The 23,678-nt window shown below is 41.7% G+C and overlaps 5 protein-coding genes across 6 annotated transcripts; 4 read left to right on the forward strand and 1 right to left on the reverse strand.

Moving 5' to 3' along the window:
- Positions 1 to 1,822: 1,822 nt before the first annotated feature.
- Positions 1,823 to 3,452, forward strand: LOC9649253 (phosphoribosylformylglycinamidine cyclo-ligase, chloroplastic/mitochondrial). Its single transcript, XM_024659156.1, has 8 exons — positions 1,823 to 2,150; positions 2,228 to 2,322; positions 2,374 to 2,475; positions 2,530 to 2,589; positions 2,634 to 2,806; positions 2,863 to 2,974; positions 3,027 to 3,185; positions 3,239 to 3,452. Exons 1-8 carry the CDS (start codon positions 1,844 to 1,846, stop codon positions 3,398 to 3,400), a joined length of 1,170 nt encoding a protein of 389 aa, XP_024514924.1. The 5' UTR covers positions 1,823 to 1,843; the 3' UTR covers positions 3,401 to 3,452.
- On the forward strand, positions 3,435 to 5,646 carry LOC9649254. Its single transcript, XM_002985081.2, has 10 exons — positions 3,435 to 3,751; positions 3,820 to 3,907; positions 3,967 to 4,080; positions 4,137 to 4,219; positions 4,282 to 4,402; positions 4,472 to 4,566; positions 4,614 to 4,679; positions 4,739 to 4,832; positions 4,895 to 5,039; positions 5,255 to 5,646. Exons 1-9 carry the CDS (start codon positions 3,444 to 3,446, stop codon positions 5,009 to 5,011), a joined length of 1,086 nt encoding a protein of 361 aa, XP_002985127.2. The 5' UTR covers positions 3,435 to 3,443; the 3' UTR covers positions 5,012 to 5,039; positions 5,255 to 5,646.
- On the reverse strand, positions 5,091 to 6,424 carry LOC9649255 (cyclin-U4-1). Its single transcript, XM_002985193.2, has 2 exons — positions 5,723 to 6,424; positions 5,091 to 5,589 (listed from the first exon to the last, which is right to left on the reverse strand). Exons 1-2 carry the CDS (start codon positions 6,163 to 6,165, stop codon positions 5,244 to 5,246), a joined length of 789 nt encoding a protein of 262 aa, XP_002985239.2. The 5' UTR covers positions 6,166 to 6,424; the 3' UTR covers positions 5,091 to 5,243.
- Positions 6,425 to 19,605: 13,181 nt separating this feature from the next.
- Positions 19,606 to 22,203, forward strand: LOC112340529 (G-type lectin S-receptor-like serine/threonine-protein kinase SD2-5). The gene is made up of 2 exons (XM_024659101.1): positions 19,606 to 19,647; positions 19,765 to 22,203. Exons 1-2 carry the CDS (start codon positions 19,606 to 19,608, stop codon positions 22,201 to 22,203), a joined length of 2,481 nt encoding a protein of 826 aa, XP_024514869.1.
- A 55-nt stretch (positions 22,204 to 22,258) lies between these two features.
- LOC112340549 (uncharacterized protein At5g43822-like) lies at positions 22,259 to 23,658 on the forward strand. Of its 2 annotated transcripts, none has more exons than XM_024659160.1 (6): positions 22,259 to 22,390; positions 22,441 to 22,547; positions 22,610 to 22,789; positions 22,906 to 23,018; positions 23,076 to 23,155; positions 23,210 to 23,658. In XM_024659160.1, the coding sequence occupies exons 1-5, from the start codon at positions 22,259 to 22,261 to the stop codon at positions 23,117 to 23,119; spliced, it is 576 nt and encodes a 191-aa protein (XP_024514928.1). In that variant the 3' UTR covers positions 23,120 to 23,155; positions 23,210 to 23,658. The 2 variants fall into 2 exon arrangements, with proteins under 2 accessions (XP_024514928.1, XP_024514929.1); XM_024659161.1 differs by having other exon boundaries at positions 23,233 to 23,658.
- The last annotated feature ends 20 nt before the right edge of the window (positions 23,659 to 23,678 follow it).

Raw genomic sequence — 23,678 nt, forward strand, 5'->3', positions numbered from 1 at the left:
TATAGGTGTTGGAGTTGTAAAGAACTAAATCTTTGAGGTGTCATAGGCTAAGGATCCCTAAAATCATAAAGAGTTTATCGAATGAGACTAAATCCAAGATCGAGTTCAAATCAAGTTTAAGACCGAGTTTGAGACCAAGTCTAAGACTAAGTTGTAGGGAGTTCCAAAAATATACTACGGATAGTGAGGTTAAGGACTTAATCTTGAAAAAACTCTCTAATGATGCTTCCAAACCAAATTGAAGTTGGGATTGGAGGTTAGTAGCCTTGGGTGGGAGTGAGCATGAACTTAAAGGGTGCCAAATATACCCCCCAAAGAAGTTCTTAAAAGTAACTCCCACTCTTGGAAGGAAAATCAGGTGCAATGCTCCCAACTCATGTGAAATGGTGCCTCATTTAAATATAATATAATTTATTGGTCCTCACTCCTTTTGAGGGGCTTAGGCCTTCCCTTTGGGATAAAAATGGGGGAGTAAAAGTACCTATACCAAGCTATTAGGTTATGGTGTTTCTTTTTGAGTTCCCAAAGTAAAAGATGCACCTATGGCTTAGGATTTAAAGGGTCCCATAATCAAATTTTATCATACCAAAGGATGTTAAGAACATGGAGGCTTGATGTGTTTTGTTGCTTGTGCCTGTGAGGAGTTTAGCCAAACTTTCCTTAATTTTATAATTGGATACTTTAATTAAATTTTGCATAAGTACATAAAGTTTGACCTTGTAAAAATTCCTCTACTAGATCTCGAATATACACTAAGTTCTCTTTCAGTTCCCATATTGCTTCACATAGTGGAATTCCTTTCCATTTTACATGGAACTTCTATCTTTGTTACTTGCCTTTATGCACATTAAGTGTGGTCACAATGTTGTATTCCTCTTCCCCTTAGACAACCTCAAGTAAATGTCTTATTTAGTTTTTGTGAAGCGGATCCTTAAGTTTATGTGGAATATAAGATGCATCTTTTACATCTCTCAGGGAAGTCAAAGGTGGTAAGCCATCTTACCAATTTAAGCCTCAATTTCATAGGGCTTTGTAAATTTATTTAAAGAACTCAAGATCAATTCATTTCTAAGAATATATGTATTTTACTTTTAGATCAATTTTTAGTTGATCCCACTTAGTATCTTTAAGTTCTTAGTGTTCAGCCACACCTTCTCCTTAAGTTAGAACACTATATCTTAACACTTTTGATTTGCATATTTAATTTGTCTTTGTTAAGCCCATTTCAAAGAATCCCATGAATGCCTCCACTATGGGTAACTCTCCATGATATTCGGCCATGCCAAGTTTTATAGGGCTTTCAATAGCTCACTTATTAGTGACTTCCCATGAACTCATGGTGTGTAGCTTATGGGCAGTATTACGATTGTGAGATGAGCTACTTGTATTTCTGGGTCAATGAAGGTGATCTGATAAGTGCAAAAACTGTGATACAAGAGCTGACAAAGCTACCAATGCAGATTGTCACGGTCCAAAGTTGCTTTAGTGGTATCACTTGTTTCTACATGAATTATCTACTGGACACATGAACTTGGGACATTCACAAGTTGAAAGATAATGGGGAATGGGTTACTATTTGAAAAAAGGTACCACTAGAGTTCCCAATAGAGCTCCCAATATTTTGCTAGCATCCGTGGACAGGCATTGTAGATCAAGCCAAAGAGAAAGTTTGATTTAAATTGGATTGTGGTGTAGGGAGTGATAGATCAAGGCAAAGAGAAGAGCTTGATCCAAATTGGATTGTAATGCTCGAGGATAGTTATCAATAGGATTTATGTTTTTCACCTTAGGTTTAACTATAAGAACCAATGCAGGGGTTTTAACTAGGGCTTTAGTTTCAGGAATGGAGAGCATTGCCGCTAGCGGTGCGTGCTCGCTGTCTCAACACGATCCCTGCTGCGCGACTGCCAGTCCCAATACGGCCGCTCCATCCTGCGCTCGGCCGATCGTCCAAGCAGGCAAGCAGCAGCAGCAGGGATTCTTCCCATGGCGGGGCGCGATCCGGAGTGGAAGGCGCCCGTGTGGCAATGGTGGGGCGGGGCTAACCTACAAGGATGCCGGCGTTGATATTGATGCTGGAGCGGAGCTCGTGAGGAGGATTGCCGCCATGGCGCCTGGAATTGGAGGCTTTGGAGGATTGTACCCGTTTGGTACGTATGTTTGGTATGCTTTGCCTTGTATCTATCCATAAGTTTTGGGTTTTGGATGCTTTTTTCTTTCTTCCCAGGAGACTCCTATCTCGTAGCTGGAACTGATGGAGTCGGGACGAAGTTAAAACTTGCATTTCAGATGAGCAAGCACGATACCATCGGGATCGACCTGGTAGGCACTAAGATTTTCTTTGGGAAGGATTTATAGCTGGTTTTTCTAAAGGTTGCGATGAGTGTAAACGACATTGTTACTTCTGGAGCCAAGCCGATGTTCTTTCTGGATTATTTTGCGACAAGCCATTTGGATGTGGACATTGCGGAACAGGTAATTGTTAGTGCTTTTTTGAGTGGACTGGAATAATCTTTCGTTTTTGAATAGGTGATCAAGGGAATCGTTGAAGGTTGTCGTCAATCTGATTGCGCACTACTGGGTGGAGAGGTACGATTGGCATGTATGAAAAGCTTCTTACACGTTTTTCTTAGACAGCAGAAATGCCAGATTTCTATGCACCGGGAGAGTATGATCTGAGTGGCTTTGCCGTAGGCAGTGTCAAAAAGGATGCGGTGATTGATGGAAGTAGGATAGCTGCTGGAGATGCTGTGGTCGGGCTTCCATCTACCGGAGTGCACTCGAACGGATTCTCTCTCGTTCGGAAGTACGTACAGTGTGTCATTGATCTTCAAACTTCTAGTTTTTAAACTTTTCTTGCAGAATACTTGCTAAAAGCGGTCGTTCATTGTCAGATGAACTACCTGGAGCAGGACACAGCCCACTGACGATAGGACATGCTCTACTCGCTCCAACAAAAATATATGTGGAACAGGTTAGAGATTTTCTTACATTTGTTGCATGTCTCTTATTCGTTTGTTGCTCAGGTTTTGGATATCATTGCGAAGGGTGGTGTCAAGGGCATTGCTCATATCACTGGCGGCGGATTTACGGACAACATTCCAAGAGTGTTTCCAGAGGGTCTAGCTGCGGAGGTTAGAGTTGGTTCTTGGACTGTTCCACCAATCTTCAAGTGGCTTAAAGAGGTGAAATCATCCTTGTTAGCTGTATACTTTACTTGACGCTCTTTTTTCGATAGGCTGGAAATGTGGAGGAAGCTGAAATGTTTCGCACTTTCAACATGGGAATAGGAATGGTTTTGATTATGGAACAAATGGCCGCGGAGCAAATTCTCAAAGGAGATGAGCCCGCATTTCTGTTAGGCCAAGTGATAAACGGCGAAGGAGTCGTCTACAAGTGACATGGAAGTCTCGGCTAAGCCTCTAAATATCAAGGTTCGATTTATGATTTTCCATCAACTAAAGTGTGTGCTTAATGAGAACCTAGATATGGCTACCTGCGCGTCCGTCCTGAGGGCGCTCAGCACTGGTGCGGTAAACGAAAGTAGCAGTCTAGTCCAGTGTAGAGGCCCCCATCTGGTGCAAAGTACTCTTTTGTGTTCTCAAAGTAAGGTGAGACGAGCGAGCAGAGTGTATGCGAAGTTTGAGCGCTTCGAGGGCGGACGGGAACAGGCTGTTGTTGTGAATAAGCATGAAGCAGAAGCCGAAGAGCAGGAAAATCCTGATGAAGACGTGGAAGATACCAGTGATAGGTTCGTGTCTCTGGTTTTAGATTCTTTGTTGTGGCCTTACCGGGTTTTTTTTCGTTTCACTTTGTTAGTGTGTTCCCAGCTGACTTGGAAGGTGCTATTGAGCAGTCTGCCGAATCCACATCACAATTCCTCTCAGCCGGAGGGAAAAGAGCTCTCGTAAGATATTTCCTTTTGATAGTTTTTTGCAGTAGGAGTGATGGTTTTCTTGGGGATAGGTGGAGCTCTCCCTCATGGAGCTGGAGAACTTTGACACTGATGGCGCACAGCAGCAGCTCTGGGACTGCTCGAGGCTGTTTGTGAAGTCGGTGCAGAAGCGTTTCCAAAACCAGGTACGACTTTTGACGACTCTTTGTTTGGATCAAACGTGTTCGCAGCTCGTGTGCAGAAAATAAAAGCTATCTTTCCTGACATGGGGGCCGCTGCGTATGTGAAGTTCCAGTGGAAGGATGAAACCATCAAGTATGGAAGGTAGAGCACCATGTTTCTGACTTTTTGGCAATGGACTGACTAGTGCGTAACTCTGGCTGCAGTCTAAATGATCGAAAACCTGTGACGGATGACGACGAGATCATAATGCTGATTGCTCCCGATCATCAAATGCTGGATCAAGTTCAAAAGATTGCGTACTCGCTTCTGGACGATGACGATATGGTAACGTTTTCTTTATTGTTTTCCAGCATTGCAATCTCGGCAAGCCAACAGATCTTTGTTTGATGCCAGCAAGAGAAGCCATTGATAATGTGGAACCCCCAGCTTTTCAGCGGCGACGTTGGTATTGGCCTAAACGTTCGTAGAGTTCGCAACGAATTCTTAAGGTACAAAAAAAGAAAATGGAGAAAGATATTTTGGAACATCTTTGCAGAACCTTTACAACTGTGTACTCGCTAAAGCCTTTGCCTACTGGCGCCATTTTTAAGAGATACCCCGGGTATGATTTGCTGCCTCTCTCTTCTTTTTCTGTGCTTAAGCTATCAAGCTGGTGTGCAGGCTTTGGAAAATCTTTCTGGACGATAAACAACGACCCGGCCGCTACTTGTTCGCAAGGGAGCAAGCTAGCAAGCCAGACGCTGAAGACCTGGAGGTTTGTAAACTTTTAAAGCTTTTCTACACAGTTCCAGCAAGACTTAAGCGTGTTCTTTGCAGGCCATCCTACTCCAAGGCTCAGCCCCGGGAGACGAACCGCAAGTACCATCGTTTCTCGCCAACGCAATGGCAACCATGTCATATCTCGGTCGATTCATGAGAGCACTTTCCCAGTGAACAAACAAACATACATACATACATCGAGGTAAGTACTTTCTTCTACTCAGTGTCCTTCCCCTACACCTATGAGAGAGGAAAATAAAAGAAAGGTAGGGACTCCAGTGGTGCTGACTCTTGCAGAGTACTGGTAATGGTACAAGGTTTTTTGTTTCTTCCTAGTTAGCTCCATCTTTTTAGCTCTTCCTAAAGTCAATGCCAGAGGAACTAACAGCACCAGTGTTATGTTTTGTCAAAATCCAGCGTAGCAGCTGCATCGATTTGGCAGGAGGATTTGCTGCTGCGGCTGCTGCTGCTGCTGCTGCTGCTCCGGTTTGTTCTCGGCATCGCTACCTTGCTGGCGAAGATCCGTGGAGCTGTCGTCACTGTCGAGGAGGCGATGGACGCCGCAGCAAGTGGCCAGGACGAGCGCCGAGCAGCAGACTACTTCTCGCTCCAGATGCGAGCAGTAGCTCTCGAACATTGTCACTGTTACTTGGAGGCGAAAGTCGAGACGAAAGAGGAACTGGAGCTCCAGGCGATTCATCTCCAGCGTGCTCACTCCCCCGACTTTGGCGTAGTACGCATTGTTATAGTACCTGAAGCAAGAGCCACAAACTTTTCAGCCAAGAATCCCAAAAGCATTGATCGAAGAACCAAAAGTTCCAGAAAAGCTCAAGAAACCCGAAAATCACACTAAACTCCTACTAGAGAGGAGGAAAGAGAGCTTACGCATCATCGAGGAACTTTGCGGCCACCATGACGCTGGTGATGAGGAGGCGATGGACGTTGAGTGAGGTGATTGGAACATCCGGCTGCTGGTGGATGAATCGATCCATGTACGCGTAGGCGACGACGAAGCACGCTGGGCTACAGTTGGCGTACTTGAAAATCCTCTCCAGGTACTTCTCGATGCTGATGGAGGGCGCCCTCAATCCATGGAAAACCGTGAGCTTGGTCGCCCCCCCGCCCAAATGCCTGTGGTTGCGCGCCACCACTCTCTCGAGCAGCGATGCCAGGACGGAGATCACAGTCGGGGGCCGATTCTCCATCGCTCGCCCGCTCAGGGAAGAAGGGGAAGAAAAGGAAGAAGAAGTAGAGCCTGACGATAGCAATGTCGTTGTTCTCGTCGTGGGTCGGCTCCCCAGCTCGCGATCACACACCACATCCACCATCTCTCAGCTAGAATCCCTCCTTTGCTTCGCGGCTTCTCTCTCGGACTCAAGCAGAGTGCTCACAGCGAGCTCGGGCGAGCTAGAGAAGGCGAGAAATGTGGATGGAGCCCTCGCTCGCGATCGCCCATCACATTGCCACTCCCGGGGAGAGACGAGATGGAGGAACTCTCGCCCACGCGCTCTCCGCGAGCTCAAGGAGGGCCAAGAAAACCCAGTGAGAGAAGGCCGAAAGAGGAAGAAAGTGACATTGGAACGAGGGGAGTTTTTAAAAAAGACAGCTCAAGCCTAACTGGTGGCCAGCCACCGACACGTCGGCGTGCGGGGGTCGGTACGAACCGGGTTACGCATCCGTACGAACCACAAATCTCCTTTTTCCAACTCATTTTCGAATATTTTTTCTTTTTTTTCTCTATAATCTCGTCGTTGTGGAATGCTGGGCTGGATCGTGTGGTTGCTGACTTACGGCAGAAATTGGCATCCTTGCAAAATAAATTCATGATTGGTCATGCAGAAGCTTCAGAGCATCTTCACATCTTGTTTTGTCATGGCTTGATGTTCTTCTTAGAGAAATAAAATACATGAAGATCAAGCTCTTGTGGTGGTTATGTGTCCATGGACAAAACCAGGGAATCTCTGCCAAAACACACTGCTTTTGATAGACATTGATGTGTGAGAAAAACCCAATATGCACGTTTTCTCCATTCCATATATTCCCACAATTAATAAATTTAAAGGTAATATGGAAACTAAACACTTACACTATTAATAAGTTATATATTATTTTGTGAAATTTTCATTTAGATTTCTGACAGATCCTATTAGAAAAAAATCAAAATATAATAGAAAACTGTATCATTAACATAAAAAAATTAATCTGTAATAAAAAATTTGAAATTATGGAGAATATCGGATGGATAATATTTAAGAAATATCTTAATATATTTAATACACTAGGTGTATATCAAAAATATTCTTATATATTTTAGAATATTTTTCAGCTTAATTCGTTTGTAATCAATATCTAATGTTAATATCTCTGTTACCAGCAGCAGCCCTAAAGACTCATGTCTATAGGGAGTGTTACACACTGGTCCATAGAAGCACCTTGAGATTGAAGATTGCTTATATTTTAGTCTATCATAGAAGAGCTGATGAAATTATGTAAACTACTATGACTTGATTGAGCAAGGTACTAATGATGGAAGAATTACCCTTCTAAGTTAGAGCATTTTCATGATTCTAGGGTGGAGAAACTAAATGGCATCTTTCATTGGGTGTTCATCAATCTTCACTTGCTGGACACTTCTCTTATTTATGCTAAAGTATTGTTAACATAAAGAGCAATATGCACAAAGGAGAATGGTGTCCTTTTAAAATAAAGATTTGAATTTGTATCTTCAACCACTTCAAAAGTATACTCTATATCTTTTAAATGAAGGATGACCAAGCCTAGAATGCTATAAGTTATAAGTACTAGAAGTAGTGATCGCAGACTAACTTGTGAAATATCAAGGATATAAAGGTGATTTTGTCATGAGTATATGACAAAAGATGAACATGTAAAGTAAAAGAGTCCACAAGAATCAAAAGTTGGTAAAATACCCATATCACAATATCAATATGAGTAATAAACAAAAGATAAAGTGATGGAACATGAAAAATGCTTTTGACAAAATGAGTCACCTTCTGCTATGTGGCATCAGAGGCAATGATAGAGTAAAATAAGAATTAATAGTTGACAAAGTGCTAATAACATGAGCATATCTGTGTTAAAAATCCTCAATAGAAGACAAAATATAAGAGGATGAATCATCGAGAGTAGCATATGTCTGTTATTGTTGTCCATTAAGACTAGAATGTTGGAATGACCATAGAAATAAAATGAATCTTGTGTAAAAGAGAATTGATTATTTGAAATATAAGCACCAGTAGAAAGTAAAGTGCTAGAGTAGAAATGTCGAAGGAAGATACTAAAGAAAATAATAATTCTGGAATTTTAAAAGTACACTATCATAACCATGATAGTAACCACATTAAAATACTCTAAAGGAAGAATAATCAAAAACTGAAGTAAGTGATCTTTTAGGGTAAAAATCATGCCTATTTATCCTTAAAATGTTTAATATGTCACTCAAGATCAATGCCAAAAATATATTTGAGGGATTTAAATTGCTCTTTCAAATAAAGAATCTCTGTATCAATATTCTAACTAAAAGTATCATGAAGATATGACTAAAGAACAGTAGCAGAAGGATGGGATAAATCATTAATATAGATATTATTTTGAAGAGTTAACAATAAAGTAGAACAAACATAAATATCTTTCTTGAGCCAGGCCATATACTCATTAATATTAGTAATAGAAGGTAACCTCAACTTATCAGGAAAGATTTATTTTCCCATATTTAGAAATGCTTTGTACAGAAGTGACCATCATAAGTCACTAAGTCTGTTGGCCATGTTGACTGTTTACCACACTATCAATATTAAGCATTGACCACACAAACAAAGGCACAATAAAACTCACTCCAACAATAACAACATTGATAAATAAAATAATTAATGAATGAGCTTAAAAAAATCAACATTCTAGCAAGAGAGCTCAACAAAACCTATGTTTTAACAAAAGAGCTTAATACAATCAACATTCCAACAAAGATGCTCAACAAAATTATATATCAATAATCCTTCATATCAAACCACATAAGAGTAGCTAACTAAAGAGCTCAACAAAATTGACATTCTGACAAGGAAGCTCAACAAAATTGATATTCTAACAAGGAAGTTTAACAAAATCAAAATGTTAACAATCCTTTAAATAAAAAAAAATCATATGTGAGTAGCTGACAAAAGTGTTTAGCAAAATCAACAACCTGACATTTACTTTAACGATATTGATCAACAAAAAGTTTGACAAATTGACAATCTAACAATCTTTGGCAACATTCTTTTTGATAATCTGTTTCAACAATCCTTGTCAACAGAACAATAATGCTCTTTGATACCAAACAATACTCAAAATGTGGTATATATGTTCTTAATCATCAAAATTGAGGATAATTTAGCCCCACTCAAAAGATACATGTTCCAAGATATTCAAATTAGAGATGTGAAAGAATTCAGAAAATTCCCACAACTAATATAGTCATTTGGACCAATAGAATGGTTGAAAATAGTATAAACCTATGTACTTCTAAAAATCATAATCATGGCTTTGGGTATAAACTCTTTATCTAAAGACTCTTTATGTTGCTTTGTGACAGGTTGATTGGATCACTGCTATGATACTATGTTATCTTGATTGAATCCCTAATGCCCAATCCTGGACTTATATATACACATATGTGAGCCAGCAATCCGCTCCTCATTCTTGTTGACACCAATGTGATCATCCATGAAGTTACATGGCCCAAAAATGTAGGCAAGGATCATTGAGGCTGCTAGAGCTTTTCCTTTTCCTTTTGTGTGGATGATGACAAAGCTTATTTCTGGACAAACTGTGTTTTATTTGGGAGAGGTTTGTGCTGAAGAACCTTGAGGAGCACGTGTGGAAGCAATAGCACGGTTTCCCTATGCTAGATAAACTTGCTTTGCTCTACAATATTCCTCGTCATGATCATAATGCTCACAAAACTCACACTAAGGTGGATAATCATTGTTGGGATTCACATTGTTAAAAAATGGATGAACAAGAGGTTTTTAGATGAATGTTGAGTTAGCCAAGGGAAAAAGTAAAACTTATTAGACCTGTGCATTTGGTCAAAATTCACTTCATTCTCCACATCAACCAGACATACTTCTCATAAACATGCCAATAAGACAAAAAGGATTAAGCTCTTTCATCAGCACTGGATTACTTTGAGTGCTTTGAGCAATATGGTTCTCTCCTCGATGGAGGCAACAAGTGTACATGATCTCAGAATAAGAACCTTTACTTTATTATCATCTACCTTTCTGTAGAAATCCTCAAAAAAATTGCAAAAATAATAAGAGTTATATGTAAGACATAAGACAGGAACTTGAACTAATAGTTCATATGAACCTTTATGGTCTTAATATATATTTATTAACGATTTAGCAAGTCCCCAGATGTTATTAGTATATACTTATTTTTCGGGTGCATTAAGAAAGCATTATGCATGAGGTTTTGATATTCAGGAAAGTCCTCAACTTTTGGCAATTTTCTTAAAATTAAATTGATGTAACGATAGAAATGCAAACTTGGTTTGATGAAAATGCACAAGCACCTTTATTGGAATGAAGTCTCTCTCAATGTTTGAAAAGATTTATTTTATGTTTATCTTAATTTAGTGTTGCCATTTCTTTTCTGGCCTCCAATACTTTTCTCGCCTCCAACACTTTTCCGGCCTGAAACTCCTCTAGCTCTTTTTTTGTCGGCAACTTCGTTCTGGGGCATTTCCCGGGTCTCAGCGGTCTAATCTTCACATGCTTTGCAGCCTTGGCAAACTCTGTACCAAAGAGAAAAATCGCAAAAGCTTTCAAGAACACGCAACATTGCACAAACCTTCCAGAGGATGATTATCCACATTCCTCTTTCTGGTGTCTTCCAGGTGATGGGAGAAAACTCCACCAGCATCTGCTCGCAACTTTCGAGAGCCATCATCATATCAGTCTCACCTAAACAACAAGAGCGCTTTCAAATTATGAAGGATCTACAGAGAGACGTGACTGACTACAAAACTCACGCTCAAGGTAACTCTTGTAGTTCGATTTCCCCATTTTCTCCAGCACCTCTGCAATGGGCACGAGCTCCAATTCCCTGCCCTTGCTCGTTGTAACCGCTTCTTGGTATTACCCAAGCTGAGGAGCCACCACAACTCCAACAAGAAATCCAGTAGAAAGAAAAACAGGAGCTCCCAGCTCAGTGACAGCTGAACACGGCATCATCACCCCCTGGCCAACTACGACGCCCATGATGAGATCCGGCCACACTGAGTAGCTGCTCACTGTGACCAAATATTTCCAGCTGCAAAGCCATCGCTTCACAGCCATGAAGGTGGCAAAGCTTAGATTGAGGGAGCCATCGACTGGCTCCAGGCACGCCACAGAATCATTGTAAGTAGCACTGATCCTGCACTCGAAGCATGGAGCGTCGCCAAACTTGACCATGATGATCATGGTGGCATTGTCGGCTTGGCCGCCTCTGCTGTTGTTGGACGCTGGCACAACACACCCGAGCGCTGTCCAACAGGTTCCATTCGGCCTGATGAGAGTCGGCTTTCAATCCCCGGCGGCTGAGACAATCTGCGAGAGACGAGATGCACCGAGCCGATCATGCTCCCCATCTTTTCTTGCAGAAGAGGTGCGTACGTGACGTTCGGCGGTTTGTTAAACACCAACCTATAGTCATGTTCCTTATTGTTCTGGTACAAGTCCTCCTTCATGGCGTTACTTCTAGCCACATCCATCCGATGGCGACGATCGAGTTCCTGCTCCCTGGCTTCCATTCGGGCAAACGCTTTGCCCACTTTCGTTTTGTGGAATGTGTCCGTCTCGCTGCGATGGCGCTTGCCAGTGATGACAAGAGGGGTTTGCTGCGAGAGGCCGTCGCCCAGCTGTGAGTGATTTGGCTGCAAGGAGAGCAACGAGGTGATCTGATCCAGGGACATGACCGAGTTGCCCTGCGCCAAGTCAGCGGCACGGAGCGTGCACGGGTCGCTGCAATGCCATCCAGCATGAGGTGTTTGGATTTGTGCAGAGGGAAGAGCAGCGCCTTCCCGTTCCTGTCCTCCTGCAACCTGATCCACGTGGCCTCCATGCTTTCAATTTCACCAGTTTCTTTCTTTTTTTTAGTTAAAATTTCGCCATGCGCCCGCGTACAGAAATCATACGAATGTTGCTGTGAGGTAAGAACTTTCTTCTCTTCTCTCTGGCGTTCTTTGTAGATTCTTATGGTTTTTATTTTAATCTAGAGTTTCTGCACACAATGCTACAGCCAGTGTGGCCATTTCGACTCTCCCTTGGGATCGCCCAGTGCTGGGGACTGTGCCTCGTGCGTTGGTAATACTTTGCTTGTTTCGCGACACGTTTGTTTCACAAACTAGATCTATCTCGTGGTCAGAGCGTCAATGCTAGTTCTACGCTACATTGTTGATTCCGGCTAAACTCCTGTAAGTCCAATTCGGATCTTGTTGCTTAAGCGGTCAGGATAGTGCTGGGAGCTTTCCAGGCCTCTTCTGGTTTCATTACGAACTCATAAGTGGTGATCAAACAGGTGCAGTGATCAATTTCGAGGCTATCGGACCTGGTATGATTTTTCTGCCGGCCAGTTGAGCAACCAAGATTCACAAAGCTTCAAGGGGTAAACAAAATAAATACTTAGCTTTATCTTTCTCAAGACATCTATAGTGTTCTTATTTCTAAAGCGTACACCAGAAAACTAATTATCTATCTCCACAACAATTTCTCATCCATAAACTGTCTTCACCATTTGTTTTCTCATTGCCAATACTTTTCTCGCCTCCAACTCTTCTGTCGCCTTCAACTCTTGTCTCGACAGCAACTTCCCTCTAGGAGCTTTCCCAGCTCTCAACGGTCTAGTCTTTATAGACTTTGCAGCCTCGGCAAACTCTGTACCATATTCAGAAAAAACATTCAAGAACAGGTAAAACGAAGACGCATTGCACAAACCTTCCAGGGGATGAGTATCCATCCATTCTTCCTCCGGCAGCTTCCAGGAGACGGGAGCAAACTCCAGCAGCATCTGCTGGTGGCTTTTGAGAGCCATAATCATATCCGTCTCATCTAAAATACAAGTGCTTGCAAATTACCAAAAGAGCAATAATTACGAACTCACTCTTGTAGTCCGATGTCTGCAGTTCCTCCAGCACTTCTGCAATGGGCGTGAGCTCCAATTCCCTGCACTTGCTCGTTGTCACCCTTCCTTCTTGGTAGAGCCCAAGCTGAGGAGCCACCACAACTCCACCAAGATATCCAGTTGATTTAAAAACAGGAGCTCCCTGCTCGGTGACAGTCGAACACGGCATCATACGACACCCATGATGAGATCCGGCCACACTGAGTAGCTGCTCACTGTGACCAAATATTTCGAGTCACAACACCATTTCTCCACACACATGCAGGTGGTGAAACTTAGATCGAGGGAGCCATCAACTGGCACGCCACCAAATCGTTGTAAGTAGCACTGATTCTGCACTCGAACCACGGAGCATCACCACATGCACTATATTGCATTTAGGATAGATTCATCACTTAAATATTTTTCTTGTGTCATATTCCATTTCCACCAATAAAATATAAACTTCTGTAACGATAACAAAGTGAGCTCTATAAAGGATGAAGTACTTGTGGGAATTATGCAAACAACTAGATGCTTTGCAAGATGATTTTTGTCCTATGTAGTGTATTTAACTTGCAGGCACAATAACTATTGGCTCTTTTAAATCCTTGATCTTGCCAACATGCTGAATGCATTTGTGGAAATGACAGAGCTGAGTGAGGGGACAACTTCCAAGAGTATAACCTCCACGAACTCATTCTATCTGCTTTAGTTGTTGTTATTGATATATCAAAGCTTCCAATTTACTCACTAGTTGCTACTCATGGCAATTGTCTCTAGAGTAAAGGCAAGCTAAGCATATATGGAAGCCAGCTTTTGGAAGACTTCATCACTGATATATAAAGAACAACACTTAGGAAAAAACATTTATTATCTTCACTTTTAATATTGTGATCATTTTGGCTTTGACACTTATAAATATTAGTGCTTTGGTATGCCGTGTTCCCACTTCCATTTTACCCTTACAATGGCACTTGCCCAACACTCCCACTGTCCAGCCAACCTAAACACAATTCCTGTACATAAATTAATGTCATTTTTTGCTGAGTTGGCCCACTGGATATCTGGTAGGAGAATTTATCTAAGAAGGATTCCTGAAGAGTCCTTGTTCTTGAAGGCCAAAGCAACATCCCCACAAAATAAGTGGTCCAAAATCTAGACTGAGGTTCAACTCTAATTTCAGTTCTGTTAAATTTGTTTTATAATTACAAATTGTACAAAAACTTATAAAAACGAATTTGTCATACAATAATTTATCATATGTGTATAATTTGTCTTGGTATAATTTTAGTTAAGGTATCAAATCTAAGTATCAGTGGTTAAAAGTATACATGCATGATTTTCTAAATAGTAGTGTTATTATTGTTTATTAATTTAGAAGTGTGAAGACCAAGTGTATAGTTATGATGCCATATACTAATATTAACATAGTGGAATTTTGGTAGCTGTCGGATTGGTTTCAATTTGAACCACTCGCTTCTGTATATGAGCTAGGGTTTTTGGGGTAATTAATATGCACATTTTCTGTATTCCCTTTCTATATCACATTAGTGGAGGTCAAGAGTATCTTTAATTGTCCCTAAGGAGTGTTTGGATTTAAGATTTTTGTTTAGATCTAGCTTTTGCATTGTTTGAATCTCCTTTTCTATTTAACTTTTTTAATTTTTTTCTTTTGCTCTTTCCTTTTCATTCATCTTCATGGCAGAGTAACAATTTCCTCCTCCTTTGACTTTGAAGTAGTAGTTGGTACAATTGCTTGATGCTATGTGCTTGCAATTGAACAACCAAACTCAATTGATAGTAGTATTCCTTCTGCTTTTGATGCCAATCTTTGCATTCGGTTGGAGTTCTTTCATGAGAATCCTGGGGATGATGTGTACTATTTATTCAATCACTTTACAGTAATTATTACATATCATTTTTGGGATAATACTCGATGTTTATATGAGTTTCCCACGTATTTCCAAGGGACGGCATTGCAATTGTACAATAGTTTGAGTGTAGTTATTCATAGGCATTAAAGTCTTCTCCCGGATGTCTTCAAATGCGTATTCGAACATATTGACGATTATAATAATGCCTTACAACAATTGCATCATCTTCGTCAAGGGCTATCAGAGTCAATAATGCAATTTGGCATTTGTTTTTGAAGCCTCTTGCTTCATGCGGAGCCAAATATGTAAGAACGGATCAAATTGAGAATGTTTTGGCCAGCACTTCGTCAAAATGTTGTAGAACTTGTGTATGCACATGCTTCAACCACTTTGACAATGCCCTTCTCTTGGCACAACATTATGAGATATCTCTTCTTCCACTTTTCGTTACACGTCTTTCAGCTCCACTTTTTGTGGGAGATGGTCTTGTTCCAATGGAAGTTGATGCTGCTATTGCTCGAGTTCAAGGACAAAGGCGAGGATATGGTCATGGCCATGATGTTCACTATTGGACATATGATGAAGTTGGTCACACCTATCGGCAATGTTGGCATTTTCCGAATTGATGGCCTTTATTTTCTGCGTGGAGATCTTGGTATCAACAACATTCTATTGGTGTTGTTGTATGGAAAGTTTGGACACCGAGATGCATTTGGGAAACGAAGAGTCGCACAAGTAATGGAGGGATCTTGCACAAATAAGTCAATGACCCTTCCATCTTTATTTCAAGAGTATCATCAAGTGGTTCATTCAGCACCAGTTCATCCAATGTTTACTTTCCAAACTCATTTTTATAATAAGAGATCTTTTATTATTCTCTCCATATTGGTTGTTACAAGTTCAAGTTTATCTTCTATTCGTGTCATGAGGTGGAGTTAGTTTTCATTACATGCATATGCACGGGATGAGGTAGACCTAGTTGTGCGTGTGGGCAATCTCAAGCTTGAATTGTACTCATTGTGGGTGATACTAAATTAAGCTTTTGACCTCATCCTTGGTATAAATTAGTTGTAGCAATAATGCTAAGTGTAACTTTGAGGCTTCTCCCCCTTATCTCATACTCCTTATATTTCATCCATTCCTCTTACTTTCATACTTTTTTGCCCTTTTGTTTTTACCTTTGCTTTTATTACTTTTGTTTCCCTATTACTTCCTCCTATGTTTCCATCTTGTTTTGCTCTTCCCTTTTCCGATCCTTTCGATGGCTTTTATGTTGTAGCAGTTGACCAGCTCATGAAAGAGTATGCTGATCTTTTTGAATTTGACTTATCATCTGGGGCCAAAATTGCCATATGTCATCTAATTCTAACAAGAGATGCTTGTTTAATCATGGTTCCTGTTCGTCATTGATCACCCAAAGAGATCAAGATTTTACATGTAAATGTCAAAGAGATGTTAGTGTAAGCAAGCAAAGAGAACGATTTGAGACGCGATCCATAAGGGTTCAAATATAGAGGGAAAGGGCCCATGAACAAGAGTGCACCTTCTTTTCCAATCGGTTAAGGGTCTTAGGATATTTAGGGTTAAGTGTTTTTGGGTTTGAATAGTACTGAGCTGGGTGACCTCCTAGGAAGTCCAAGCTCAGGAGCTTACATTTGGTATTAAAGGGGTCTCGGGTCCGACTCTGTTGGTTGGCTAGGGGAATCACACCACATGTTGATTGACATTTGGCTGGTCTAGTTTGCTCCCACTAGGCTCGACCCGAGGGGTAGGGTGTCAAGAGAGCGGGGCTTTCAGGAGAGCTGCAGCTCTCAGCTTCCATTCACAAGAGTGTGAACTTGCAGGGAAGCGTGGTGAATTGTAAGCAACCAAAGAGAACAACTCGAAAGGCGATCTATAAGGGTTCAAATATAGAAGGAAAGGGCTTATGAACAAAAGTGCACTTTTTTTTTCCAATTGGTTAAGGGTCTTAGGATATTTGGGGTTAAATGTTTTTGGGTTTGAATAGTACTGTGCTGGGTGACCTCCCAGGAAGTCCAAACTCAGGAGCTTACAGTTAAAAAAGGGTGTTATTTAAAAGTCGCAAAGTCCTTGAGCATGTGAACCTCATCTTGTGACAAAGTTTAGTGAGAGTATTTGTTTCTACATCAACTATCGTCTGTTAAATGAAGTGACAATCCATGATGTGTACCCTCTTCCTCACACTGTTAATCTCTTGGATCATCTGGGGAGAAGTCATTGGTTAACTAAGCTAGATCTTGCTTCTGGGTACTAACAAGTATTTATGGCCAAAGAAAATATTCTTAAGACTGTTTTTCATATACCATTTGGTTTGTATGAATTTTTGGTGATGCTGTTTGGTATGACCAATGCTCCAATGACTTTTTAGTGGATGATAGACAAGGTTTTTTGTAATATACTAGAGGTGACTGCTGACTGTAAGCTCCTGAGTTTGGACTTCCCGGGAGGTCACCCAACCCAGTACTATTCACACCCAAGGACGTTTAACCCCAAATATCCCAAAACCCTTAACCGATTGGAAAAAGAAGTGCACTCTTATTCATAGGCCCTTTCCCTCTATATTTGAACCCCATGGACCGTCTCTCGAGTCGTTCTCTTTGGTTGCTTACACTGACTTCATTGATAATGTCTTGATCTGTTCGGAGGGGACGTGGGAAGAACATATTTGTGATTTTTGTAAGGTATTGGATTAATTACAGAACATTAGTTTAAAGTTAAAGTGGTCAAAATACGTATTTGGATCCAAGGACACAACTTATGTTAGATACCATATTTTTCGTGAAGGTTTGCAAGTTGATCATGACAAACTTATGGCTGTTCTAGAGTTTCCTACTCTGAAGTGTGTGAATAATGTACAGTGCTTTTTGGGCAAAGTGCAGTATCTCGATTGTTTTGTGAATCATCTTTCTGATCACATTGCACTATTGCAAGCATTGCTAAAGCCCTTAATGTAATCCTTCATTTAGTCTATGGACTGTGAGTGGGAGTTCATAGATTTCAAAGAGCTATTGACGACTCCTCCGGTTTTGGCATATCCTGACTATACTCGACTTTTCATTTTGTGCATAGATGCTTTTAATATTAGTCTTGGAAGTGTGCTAATGCAAGAGAGCCCGAGTATGCCTCGTCAGTGCCATCCTATTGTATACATCAACCATATATTACAATTAGTAGAGGTGAACTATTTGATGATAAAGGAGTGTTTAGCAGTAATTTGGGGTTTCAAGAAACTTCATGTATATCTACGTGGTTCTTGGATGTTACTAGAAGGAAATCATGCTGCCATTACTTCATTATTGAAATGAAAAAACTTGATTAGTCATACTACTTGGTGGGCTTTGAAACTTTAGATATATGATTTTAATGTTTTTCATCGCTCTTAAAGTTTTATAGTTGATGCTGATGCCCTTTCTCGAGCTCCTCTTTCTTCTTCACTGTCTTCTCATGTTTTTGATAAGCATGTTATTCCAACATTTGTGGATTTCTAGACAAGGATTTTGTGCCATTGGTGGTAGTTGTACTTGACCTTCAGTGTCCACAAGATGTAGAGCAAGATTTACCTTTTTCTTGATGAGGTTCACAAGGCTCAAAAAATTGAACCATGGATTTGAAGGCTTCAGGATGGGTTTGAGAATCCTGCATCACTTGTTGATAACTTGCCATTCCGGCATTTACATTCTCAATATCATCTTGAAAACAGCCTTTTTTATTTTGTGGGGATGGATTCTGATGATCATTTGCGGCTGGTGGTGCCTTCCATCTTTATTCTATAGTTTCTCCATGCCTATCATGATTCTCCTGTTTTAGGCGAGCATATGGGACATCATCATATGACTAAGACATTGCGCAGGTCTTTCTATTGGCTAAAGATGTAACATGATGTTATCCAGTAGCTGCGTAGCTGCGTTTGGTGTGAAGCTCATAATACTCCCCCTTGTGCTACAGAAGAATGGTTAGAGTTGATTACAATTTTTCGTCCGTTTGAGTTAGTGGCATTTGACCTTATGGGACCTTTTCCATGATCAATTGCTAGCAATAAGTATGTTATTATTGCTTATGATTATTTTATTTATTGAGTGGAAGTACCTATTTATATTAGCCTTAAATAGTTAAATAAAAATAATATACTAAAAAGTTTTTAGGAAAATTTATAAATTATAAATGCAAAATTAATCTAAATGAATGACAACCATTAGATGGTAGAATATCCTAAAAATGCAAATATATTCTGAATATATCCACCACCCTTATAGATTTGCTTGAACACTTCTTTAGCTGCAGCTGTACATTGTGGGATAGAATTTGTGTGCGCTGTAGCGGTGTAATCTCATGAGTTCTTGGAATTGAATTTCCCTCCGAAAGTAATTGGGTAAAATCTTAGGGCTCGATGGTTTAAGCTTCAGGTCTTTTTTCTTAACTCCTCGGTTGTTACAAGGATGAACTTAAAAAGTAGCAAATTGGTGCAAAGGAAGAACTTACTGGGTCTGGAGGATGATTGAGAATCTCAAACTCAAAGCTCGCTGGTCTCGGAGGAAATCGAGACAAGGCAAATAAACTCTTTTCGAATATGCTAATCAGTTTCAGTTTGAGGATCTCTGACGACGATGGAACATCTGGTATTTCTTGAAAGTTTTGTTCACTTTCCATAGTTTTCTCGCCTGCTTCGACGTACTGACAGTCATATTGCTATATATTAACCTTAAACGCCCAGTCCGGCTGGCTGGGATGATACATCGTCTCGTTCTCGGCTACAGAATAATTTATCAGGTATGCCTTATAGATTTTGCAAAAAACAAAAAGAACAGAAATAAAGAGAGGAAAGAGAAAAGAAAAAGAAATATTCCTTGCTAGCTGGTTTCTGATTTTCATATTGTTTAATTTTAGAGAAGGCATTTGGCGTTGCCTGCGTCTAAACACTTGGTGAAGCATATAGCCGGCACTTGCCTTACCCCAGTTGCTATGCCATGGGCAGCCCGCCGGCTGAAACTCTTCGTAAGCGACAAACTCGAGCCAACTAAATCAATACATGGCACTGACGCTGGGATTTTAACAGGGATGTTCGACGCACCCATCGAGCTTCTGCTTGTCATACTTCTCTGCTTCTGCCCCTCGTGCAAATGTCTCCTCGACATCGGGTTTCCAGGCAATCCTGAGATTGCTGTTGACTCGAACTTCAACTGGACGCTCAACGGGGACCTCCATCCGTTTCTCTGCCAGAATTTATCCAAGCGTGCCTTCGCTGCGGGTTTTACTAGCAGCAAAACAGGTCTCTTCTACTTGGCGGTGTATTACGTAAAAGCAGGCGGTGAAAATCATACCAGCGCAGTGTGGAAAGCAAACAACGGAAGGCCGGTGCCTCTCGGTGCAAGTTTGAAGCTCCAAGTCGATGGAAACCTGGTACTCTATAATCCTGACGGCACCGAAAGCTGGTCGACTAAAACGTCTGGACTTGGTGTGGCAGGCATGCGGCTGAATCAAACTGGAAACCTTGTTCTTTACAGGGAAGATGACCAGGTTGTGTGGCAAAGCTTTGATCATCCTACGGATACTCTTGTACCTCACCAGCTGATAAAAACGGGGATGAAACTAGTTTCCAGTAGTCCCGGTGGAACAGGTGAAGGATACTTTTCATTCGAAGTACAACCTTACGCATTGGTCTTGTCCGCTCAGTCGCCTCTGCAGCGCTATGGAGTGTGGAAGTTCGACCAAGAGATTGGTTTTGTTGGCGTCAACTTTTCGAGCTTCAATGTCTACAACAGGAAAATGACAGTTATTCAGTCGGTAGCACTGAGCATAGTCTACAGTGTGAGGAGAATACAGCTCTTCTCTACTGGAGAAGTGGTTGCGGACATCGACTGGGACATCCTCGATCTGACCAAGTTCTTCAATGGCTGGATTGGCTGGGATCTCTCTTATCCGGGGGTCTGCGGAAGATACAGTATGACCAGGGAAGGCGAGTGCCATTGCATAGGCTTGAAGTCTGACAAAGGCACGCAAACTTACTTGGAGCCAGTGGATTCTTTGGACGGCACGCTTGGTTGCCGTCTTTCTCATGAAGGGGACTTAGCTATGGAGTACAGGTTGGTGGCAGGGGATAAGTTCTACGACTACTTGCCGCTCAAGTTCATGCAAGGAGCTATCTTGTCACAGGCGGACTGCCTGGAGACGTGCTTGACGAATAGTTCGTGCAAGGCAGTTCTTTTCGAGGACAACAATAGGACGTGCTTTCATCTCACGGAAGTTTACACACTCAACGTGACAAGAGCTCCAGCGTTCTCGGCATTTATCAAGGTGAAAACCGGGACGTCTAAGTTGGTAGTACGCAACGCCAACCATAGCAAAACCGGAGTTCTTATAACGGCAGTCCTAGGGATTGCTGCGCTCACAGTGACAGTCATCGTCTCAGCGGTTGCTTATTGGAAGAACAAGGTTGATTTCTACTTCAAAAGCCGTCGACAGAGCTCGCAGGCTATAGTCTCTGGTGCTGCACAAGCTCCACGTCCTTTCAACTTGAGGGAGCTGGAAATGGCCACGAGAAACTTCAGCAAGAGGATTGGCAGTGGAGGATTCGGCACAGTTTTCGAAGGATCTCTGTCGGATGGATCCAGGATTGCTGTCAAGCTCCTTGACGATTCAAACCAAGGCGAGAAGCAGTTCAAGGCGGAGGTGAGAGCCATTTGCAACATCCATCACAGAAACTTGGTCACCCTGAGAGGCTACTGCTCTCAAAAACCACACCACTTCCTGGTTTACGACTACGTCCACAATGGCTCGCTCGATAGGTGGCTCTTCGACAGCAGCAAAGCGAAGAGCTTGGATTGGAACCGGAGGTTTTCGATAGTTCAGGACATAGCCAGGGGCCTTGCATATCTTCACGAAGAATGCAGCAGCACAGTGCTGCACCTCGACATCAAGCCTCAGAACGTACTCCTGGACGAGAGCTTCACGGCAAAGATCTCTGACTTTGGACTGTCCAGGATTCTCGGAGGCGATGGTAGAACAGACAATGCGGTGACTGCGATCAAGGGAACTCCAGGATACATGGCTCCAGAGTGGCTGACACAAACGAAAGTTACAAAGGCACTGGATGTCTACAGCTTTGGGATCGTGGTTTTGGAGATCATCACAGGCCTCAGTGCCGTGGATGAGAGGATGAGCAGGAAAAATGTATCAAGCACGCTTGAGGTGGTGATAGATCAAGGCATGGATAGGACCAAGAGAAGCAAAATAGAGAGGTTGATCCAAATTGGATTGTGGTGCACGAAAGTGGAGCAAAGCCAAAGACCTTCGATGGTGGAAGTTGTTAAGGTGCTAGAAATCTAATGTAGTTCATTAATTATTATCTATGTTAATATTAGTTTAGTTTACATTTGCCCTAATGGAGAGGCTCGTGAAAAAATATGAGCAGCGATACAAGAGAGCCAACGAATGTGTGGCGCGATGGAATACCTCGCAAGGTAAGTTGCTGGGTCTCTTCTCCAATGCGGCGGCTGTGATCCAGCGTTTCCCGGTATGGTTTTAGATTTCTTCCTCTCTCTCGGGGGTTGATTTTCTCCATAGCTTCTCCTGTCCAGGGATTGTTTTGAGGAATTGGAAGGGAGGGATGACCTCGTCGGGAAACAAGCCGAGTCGCTGGAGAAAATCTTGTCCATCATGCGTGAAACACTGTAAGTGATTTGCTCTTGTCTGTGTGTCCGATCGATATTTTTGCTGTTTTTTGTCATTCAAGGCTGGATCTGGAGGATGTTTGCAAAGATTTTGAGAAGCTGTGGCGAGACGCGGCCAATCTTTTGAAGAACGAGAAGCCCAAGCCTACAAGGCAGCAGGTCCAGCAGCGTTTTGGTTCCCGGCCCAGTCTAGAAGATTGCGTCAGTGGACTCAAAGACTTGTACGCCATGCACAGAGACGAGTAAGCTCCTCAATTTTCAATTTTTCTTCGGTTTTTTTTTTTTGGCAAGTTTGCCTGGGTTGCCAAAATACTTGTTTTTTTTTCTTCAGGAAATGTTCTAATCGAGTACTTTGCAGATATGCTCTCAAAGCCGATATTATTTCCAGTCTGACTTACGACACAAAGGCAAATGATATTGTTGCAATGCAAACTGTTTTGGCGGATCAGCCCAACCTTCCTCCGGACGAAGGTACTTTCTTTTTTAAAACACAACAAGAAAAAAAAGAGTGATTGTGAATTGCCACAGTCGAAACAATTTTTAATATGGTATTTGCTGGAGGAGGACGCTAAAGAACAAAAAGAAAGAGGAACAAATCATATACAAAGGTACCCGTTTGAGCTTAAAAAAATTAGATTCCCGAGACGACGAGTTCTATCTAGGACTGATCAAATCTTTTCAATAGGGAGGTTCCAGTGATCCACTCGGAAAGGGATGGGAGAACCGATAAATTTAATTCCCCGTATTCACTGGAGGGGGCAGAAGAACAACCAAATATATGGGATCGGATTCTTCTTGTAGGGGTACTTTGTGAAGTTACAGCGCACCAAAGCTCATTTGGTTTGATCTCTCTCGAGTAGTAAAAGTTTGGTTAAAGTTCTCCTCAAACGCAGGAACAAACGGGACGATTTACTTGGATCGAGCTTTTGGAGCTTTGTAAGGAAGAAGAAGAGGAAGATCAGAAGACAGACAGGAAAGGGATGGCAGAACAAACATGACTGTGTATCAAATTTGTTTCTTCCTGGCTCTTTGCGCTGTTTTATTGTGGTTGACACTATCCCACATGGTCCTCTTTGAAATACAAGGCACGGGACGAACAAAAATTCTAAAAGAGACAGCAAAGCTATCGTT

This window comes from Selaginella moellendorffii, unplaced genomic scaffold, assembly GCF_000143415.4.
Source record: "Selaginella moellendorffii unplaced genomic scaffold, v1.0 SELMOscaffold_66, whole genome shotgun sequence".
Lineage (NCBI taxonomy): Eukaryota > Viridiplantae > Streptophyta > Lycopodiopsida > Selaginellales > Selaginellaceae > Selaginella > Selaginella moellendorffii.

Excerpts from the sequence above, each read along its gene's own strand:
- LOC9649255 (XM_002985193.2), bottom strand. The coding sequence starts at position 6,165 with ATGGTGGATGTGGTGTGTGATCGCGAGCTGGGGAGCCGACCCACGACG. Across the intron at positions 5,590-5,722 it reads GCAAAGTTCCTCGATGATGC|GTACTATAACAATGCGTACT; the intron begins GTAAGCTCTCTT and ends CTCTTGCTTCAG.
- LOC9649253 (XM_024659156.1), top strand. The coding sequence starts at position 1,844 with ATGGAGAGCATTGCCGCTAGCGGTGCGTGCTCGCTGTCTCAACACGAT. Across the intron at positions 2,323-2,373 it reads ATACCATCGGGATCGACCTG|GTTGCGATGAGTGTAAACGA; the intron begins GTAGGCACTAAG and ends GTTTTTCTAAAG. Across the intron at positions 3,186-3,238 it reads TCTTCAAGTGGCTTAAAGAG|GCTGGAAATGTGGAGGAAGC; the intron begins GTGAAATCATCC and ends TTTTTTCGATAG.
- LOC112340549 (XM_024659160.1), top strand. The coding sequence starts at position 22,259 with ATGGAGAGGCTCGTGAAAAAATATGAGCAGCGATACAAGAGAGCCAAC. Across the intron at positions 22,391-22,440 it reads CTGTGATCCAGCGTTTCCCG|CTTCTCCTGTCCAGGGATTG; the intron begins GTATGGTTTTAG and ends TTTTCTCCATAG. Across the intron at positions 22,548-22,609 it reads TCCATCATGCGTGAAACACT|GCTGGATCTGGAGGATGTTT; the intron begins GTAAGTGATTTG and ends TTGTCATTCAAG.
- LOC9649254 (XM_002985081.2), top strand. The coding sequence starts at position 3,444 with ATGATTTTCCATCAACTAAAGTGTGTGCTTAATGAGAACCTAGATATG. Across the intron at positions 3,908-3,966 it reads CCGGAGGGAAAAGAGCTCTC|GTGGAGCTCTCCCTCATGGA; the intron begins GTAAGATATTTC and ends TCTTGGGGATAG. Across the intron at positions 4,833-4,894 it reads CAGACGCTGAAGACCTGGAG|GCCATCCTACTCCAAGGCTC; the intron begins GTTTGTAAACTT and ends TGTTCTTTGCAG.
- LOC112340529 (XM_024659101.1), top strand. The coding sequence starts at position 19,606 with ATGATACATCGTCTCGTTCTCGGCTACAGAATAATTTATCAG. Across the intron at positions 19,648-19,764 it reads GCTACAGAATAATTTATCAG|AGAAGGCATTTGGCGTTGCC; the intron begins GTATGCCTTATA and ends GTTTAATTTTAG.